The 6,317-nt window shown below is 55.0% G+C and overlaps 2 protein-coding genes across 4 annotated transcripts in view; one reads left to right on the top strand and one right to left on the bottom strand.

Moving 5' to 3' along the window:
- Positions 1-1,644, top strand: part of STING1 (stimulator of interferon response cGAMP interactor 1) — a 10,021-nt gene extending 8,377 nt beyond the window's left edge. For all 3 annotated transcript variants that reach the window (XM_017536735.2, XM_017536734.2, XM_017536736.2), the window contains exon 8: positions 724-1,644. In XM_017536735.2, coding sequence (XP_017392224.1) covers positions 724-917 — 194 coding nt within the window. In that variant the 3' untranslated portion in view covers positions 918-1,644. The remainder of the gene's footprint in view (positions 1-723) is intronic.
- Positions 1,645-3,900: 2,256 nt separating this feature from the next.
- Positions 3,901-5,999, bottom strand: SMIM33 (small integral membrane protein 33). The gene is made up of 3 exons (XM_037741500.1): positions 5,991-5,999; positions 5,022-5,153; positions 3,901-4,290 (listed from the first exon to the last, which is right to left on the bottom strand). Exons 1-3 carry the CDS (start codon positions 5,997-5,999, stop codon positions 3,901-3,903), a joined length of 531 nt encoding a protein of 176 aa, XP_037597428.1.
- Positions 6,000-6,317: the final 318 nt, after the last annotated feature.

The raw sequence follows: 6,317 nt of genomic DNA, 5'->3' as shown, positions 1-6,317 counted from the left end.
GTGAGGGGTTGATGGAGTGAGGGATTGATGGAGTGAGGGGTTGATAGGGTGAGGGGTTGATGGAGTGAGGGGTTGATAGGGTGAGGGATTGATAGGGTGAGAGGCTGATGGAGTGAATGGTTGTTAGGGTGAGGGGTTGATACGGTGAGGGGTTGATAGGGTAAGGGGTTGATAGGCTGGAGGGCAGCAGGAGTCAGGGGTCCCAGGGTCTTCCAAAGAGTCAGAAGGAGCTATGGCAGCACCACACCCTGGGCCTGTCCTTCCTTCCCTGGGAGAAGCCCCCCTCTTCTCAGCATACCAGATTGCTTTTTTAGGTGTTTGACTGTAGTCCCTCCATGAAGCCTGAAGAAGTGGGTTCTAGGGGCCTGTCACTTTATCTAGGAATCCTGGAGGAAACAGAAGAGTCCCAGGCTGGTATGCACCGGGCACTGGAGGCTGGGGCTGCAGCCTCGGCTCTGATGCTCCCTCACTGTGTGATCTCAGGCAGGTTTCTGCTCCTCTCTGAGCATCAGCTCTAAAAGTGAGAGGGTGGAATTTCATTCTCCCAGAAACCACTTCTAGCTCTAGGATTCCATAAAACTCTAGCCCCAGTGGCTGGGGTAGGGGGTGGGTAGGAAGAGCAGGTAGGGAGGGTTAGGGGATCTTCCCAGCAAGTCTTCTAGACGTGTTCAAGTGGGAATGTGTAAGGTCCTCACTCCGCTCTCCACCATCTCCCTGTTTCAGAACCTGCAGATGGAAGCAGCTTCTTGCTGTCCCAGGAGGTTCTCCGGCATCTGCGGCAGGAGGAAGAGGAGGAAGTTACTGTGGGCAGCTTGAAGACCTCAGAGGTGCCCATTAGCTCCACGATGTCCCAAGAGCCTGAGCTCCTCATCAGCGGAATGGAAAAGCCCCTCCCTCTCCGCTCGGATCTTTTCTGAGACCCAAGGTCACTCTGCCTGAGCCTCCGGTGGTCTCCAAGGATCTGGATTGGGGGCTTTCTTCAGTGGCTGAATGTCCAGCAGAGCCATTTCCCCCAACAGGGGCCTTGCAGGGAAAGGCCCAGGACTTGACGTGTCGAGAGGAGTCCTGTCCCCTTGGGCCAGTTGTTTCCCCTCTCTGAGCCTCGATGGCTTCAGCCTATGAAAGGGATCATAATCACTGCCCTTCCTCCCTCACGGTTGTAGTGAGGACTGAGTGTGTCGAAGTTTCTCGTAAGCTCTGGATTCTAGGTGCTTAAGGCATGTGCCAGGTGTCTTTCATTGGGCCTTCCAGACCTACTCCCCACCCTTCTTCCCTTCCTCTGCTCTGGTATACCAAACTCTCTCGATGGTACCAACAGGCTCCCTTGCCCTCTGGCTCCTGGTCATGTTCCATTATTGGGGACCCCCAGTGGGAGAATGGAAGGGAGGAGGCTGAATTTGGGGTAGTGAATCCCCCCCGCTCCCACCTTGCAGCATCAAGGTTGCTGTGGGCTCTCCTGCTGGGCAACACTTGCATAACCAAGACTGTCTCTAGGGTTCTGGAACTGCTTCCTTCCCTGGCCCCTTAAGTCTAGCTGTGTATGGGCCCCACCCCCACCCCACTAGAGTCCTCCCTCTCACCTTCAGTTTCCTTACACTCCACCCTTTCTCAATGATCCCTTTTTAAAGCACGCCTCAGATTACCCAATGTGAGTGTCGTCTTTTTCCTGCTGGACTCTGATATAACAGACGGGATTTACTGTCCCTGATGCCCCAAACCTGCCTGCACATGCATGCTTCCCTGCACCCCTCCTCATCCTAGTACAGGCCAGCAGGGGGCTGGGTGTCATTTTCCATCTGGACGGAGCCATCCACTGTGCTGAGGGCACCTATCCTTTCAGTGCCCTTGTCTCCAGTGAGAGGCTTGGGGAGCAGGGACCATGGGCTTGGCCTGAGCCAGCCCACAGATGATGCCATGAGGGGTACACAGCAGTGTCCTGGGCAAGGGGCCACTCAAAGGAGCAGGGGTCACTAACTATATGTGCCAGATGAGTGAGCCTGCAAAGGGACAAGGGAGAAAGAGTTTGTGTGATGAGATGGGACAGTTCCTGGAGGGCCTTGGACAGCACAGCCCGCTGCCGTGCCGTACCTTTCGCCATCATGGTCACAACTGAGCCACCGTGACAAGCTGTGGAGGCGCAGCTGCCTCCATCTGGGAGGGAAGGCAGCTCATCTCTGCTAGTTCCATTTGTCCCATCAGGCTGGGCTCGTTCCCTCCCTCCCATCTTTTTTTTTTTTTTTTTTTTTATCACAAATGCTCAGTATACATTTCTGAGCACAGCATCACTGTGGAGAAATGCTCCACACAGACACTCATTGGTCAGAAGGAACCGGCTCCCCCTAAGGACGGCAGAGCCAAGGGGGTCAAGCGGGAACAGTCCCCACTTCCTGAAGTATCCCAGCCACCCTGTCCCCAAGGCCTGAGAATCCCCCATCACCACACCAGTGGCTCGTATACTAGAAACCAGCCCAGAATCAAAGGTCTTTCCAATCCATCCAGTCCCTAGCATAGGGCTTAGGCTGTGGACTCTGATGACCCCAGGTTCAAATCCTGACTTCACTGCTTAGTACCTGTGTCTACCTAGGTGTCTTGATAAACAAGCCTCAGTGTCCCCAAGTGTAAAACAGGGATAGCAGCGGCCCCTCCCCTGGAGGTTTTTTCGAGGAGTGAATGGTATCATATCTGTAGGTCCACAGAGAAGCCTGGTGTCCTGCCCCTGTCCAACAAGGGGCAGCTATTAACATTTTAGCTGCCTCTCCCCAGTCCCAAAGAGGCAAGCCTGTCCTCTGTACACACTGCAGTCCCCACCTCTGTTCCTTTTTATCTTCTGTTATTTCCCAGCCAATGCCCCCAGGGGTTCTCCAGGGTAAAGCACCAGAGGTCCTGCCATAAATGTCTGTCTGCATGTTCTGGACTACAGATGAGTGAGATTCAGAGGTGCTGGGGAAGGCAGTGCCACCAGGAGGCACTGAGCCACCAGAAAGTCCAGTTTTGTCTTCCTGGCCCCTGGCTGCATCTTCCTGACCCCCCTGCTGACTAGATCCAGGCCCTCCCACTGCTGGTAGTGGTCCCCACCCCACTCCTTCCTTCCCCAAACAAGTTCCATGGAGCTCCTTTTCCTTTCCTGTTTTTTCATCAGCTGGAAAGATCTGGGAAATGTCCTGTGGTACATTCTAGGCTTTTCCAACAGGCCCAGGCACACAGAAAGTGGAAGGCAATGAGAGCCCCCCAAATTCCCCCTATCCCTTCTGGGGAGGCAAGACAGAGTTGGTGGGGACCTTTGAAAGCCAGTCTTTGAACTATAAATTGTGCTTGGGCTTACAAGGACTTTAGAGCTTGTCAACAAGGTCTGGGCCCTGACAGCTGAAGGATGGCCCCTGACTGACGGAGGATAGGCATTCGTCACTTCCCTGAACCCAGGGAGTCTCAGGGAAGGTATACCCCAGCTTCCCTGCCTGGGTCTCCCTGGCTGGCCTTTGTAGGATCAGGGCCGCTCCATGGGGCCGCTGGCATTCCTGCTTGGGGGAGCTGGTGGAACCTCCCAAGCTGGATTCATGTTACAACAAAAGGGAAGGAGGCTAGGGGTTCGGTGAAGGAGCAGAGACTTGGAAAAGAAGATTCAGGGGCCTGGTGGTCCCTGAAGAGGGAGTGACCTTGTGAGGTGGCCTCGGGCCCTGGGAAGGCCCCCAGCAGCGTGTTTCTGGGCAGGGCCCTTGAGCTTCTTTGATGTCTCCTGCCTACCATAGGACTTTCTCTATAAATGTTCTGAGAGAGCAGCTCCAGCTGAGTCCAGTGTGCCCTTCCGACGCTCTGATGCCCAGGCTCCAATTTGCTTTTGCCCTATTTCTCTGTCTGGTTTCTTGTTCTGAGCTAGATCAGGCTAACTTTCCAGTCTCGCTGCTATAGATGTGTGACTTCATCGATGCTGGGCCTGGGTCCATCTGGTGCAGGGCAGGAGCCAGGAACAAGAGGGCCCTGCGGTGCTTCTTCAGGACTGTCTTGGGGGCCCAGCACCCGCCAGTGGATGAGGTAGATGCCATCCTCCGGCTTTGGGGTTGATGGCTCTGTAGGGAGTGTGGCACGGCCCTGGTGCAGTCTTGGCCCAAAGTGGACTGCCACCACGATGCAGACTGCCAGCAGAACAAAGATAGTGACGATGATGGTGACTATGTGCAGCCCGTCACCTCGAGGTGGTTCCCAGGTGCCACCTAGCACCTCCGGAAGCTGCCTCTGGGGCTCCTGCCCCCATGAGCTGTTCACAGCTGGAGAGGGCCAGGAGTAGTGGCCAGCCTGGGAGGGGAGTGGCAGAGAGAGAGGGTGACATGGATGTATACACACAGAAAATGACCAAAATAAAGAGAGACAAACACCCAAAGGAACCTGAGGTGGGAGGTGGGGCAAGGGACCAGAGACAAAGGCAGAAAGACAAAAAGTCAGAGTAAAGACCTAGAAAGAGACAGATAATACAGAGGTAAACCACATGGCAACAGAGACCATAAAAGAAAAAGGCAGCCTGGGCACGGTGGCTCACACCTGTAATCCCAGCACTTTGGGAGGCCAAGGCAGGCAGATCACCTGAGGTCAGAAGTTCAAGACCAGCCTGACCAACATGGAGAAACCCTGTCTCTACTAAAAAATACAAAATTAGTCAGGCATGGTGGTGCATGCCTGTAATCCCAGCTACTTGGGAGGCTGAGGCAGGAGAATCGCTTGAACCCGGGGTGTGGAAGTTGTGGTGAGCAGAGATTGTGCCATTGCACTACAGTGTGGGCAACAAGAGCAAAACTCCATCTCAAGAAAAAGAAAATGAAAAAGAAAAAGGCAGAAAAGGCAGAGGGGGACACAGAGAGGGAGAAAGAGGAAAAGGGAAAGAAAAAGACACACAAAAACAGGGACAGAAATAAAGATCGAGAAAAAAGAAACAGACGCAGGAAGACAAAGTCATTCAGATAGGGACAAAGAGAGTGCTGGCTTCATCACAGTTCAGCATATAGAGTTTGGCCTCCCAAGTTTCTTCCCACTGTTGCCTCTTCCCAGGTCTCCAGCAAAATTCCTAAATAGATCCTGTGCCCTGGGTCCGGAGTCTTGGCATGCTGTGGGCTGCTGTCCCCACATCCTGGGCAGTAGTGAGAGAGCACCTGCTTCCTAAAGTCCTGGGAAAAGGAGGTCCTTGTCAAGCATCTTAGGCTCCCCTTACTCCCCACTTGCACAGAAGTCAGACAGACAGCACCCTGGCCAGGGGAGAGGTAGAGGGGACATGAATCTTAGAAGCTTGGAGTGAGGCAGGGGGATGCCTCTCCTATAACTGTGCCCCCGCCACCCCGCCGAGGTCTCAGCATCAGGTTCTGGGGTCCTGGAGGGGAGGGGGTGCCTATTGTGGACTCCTGGCTCTGCCCAGGATGGATTGAGGAGACCCTGTGCCAGTCTTCCTCTGTCAAAGTCTCAGTGTTCTACCAAAAGCTGGGGGTCATGATCTGTACGCCTGTCTGTCTCCACCCTGCTGGGTGTTAGATAAGGGTGGTGGCACTGTAGTGAAGGTGGCAAAACACAAAACTGTAAGCCTTAGAGTTGATGAGGTCCTCGCAGACCCAAGAAACTTTTCCTCCTTAGCTTCCCCTTCCCAGATGGGCCACCCTGGAGCAGATCTTAGCGGGTGGAGCCCCTCCCTCTAACCCTGCACCCTCAGCGTGGCCCCACCCATGGTAGCCAGGAAAGGCTGCCCAAGACAAACCCATCTCCTTTAGTCCCTCAGTCCCACTGTCCAAGCTATCCCATCTCCCACACGCATCCCTTTGCCTGTGGAAAGACACCCCCCAACTCCCTACCTTGCAAGTATCTTTGGGTCCCGGCCACAAAGCTCCCAGGGCAGGGGGTGGGGAAGCATCTCTAGATGTACAGAGGAAAAGGGGAAGCTCACAGGCGGGTGACAGACATGGGGCCCCCCACAGGGAGTCAGCCCAGCCTGGCAGGAAGGGGTGAGCAGAGTCTACCTGGTGCATTGTCCGGGCCGGCACGGGGCTCCCTTTGGGACTGGCGGCTAGCTGGGTAAAGGAGGGCTGGCCGCCCTAGAACAGCCCCTATCCGGAGCTGCCACGTCTGCGGGGCCTGCAGGCACACACCCTGTGCACACACTCTTACCGCTGTCTCCTTCGCTTGCACTTCCTTCCTGGAACATCTGGGCTACCCTGGGCTCTGCCCTTAACTCTGATAGTACCTTAATCTTCCTCCTTGGCACCTCCTTTCATGCCCCCTGCCAGCTTCAGGAGCCTGGGTGTGCCTGATCACCCTTCCTCCACCAGATCCCAGAAGGCTGGCCA

This window comes from Cebus imitator, unplaced genomic scaffold, assembly GCF_001604975.1.
Source record: "Cebus imitator isolate Cc_AM_T3 unplaced genomic scaffold, Cebus_imitator-1.0 Scaffold101, whole genome shotgun sequence".
NCBI classification, from domain to species: domain Eukaryota; kingdom Metazoa; phylum Chordata; class Mammalia; order Primates; family Cebidae; genus Cebus; species Cebus imitator.
The sequence above is the reverse complement of the archived record's forward strand: the minus strand, read 5'-3'. Positions and strand labels throughout refer to the sequence as shown.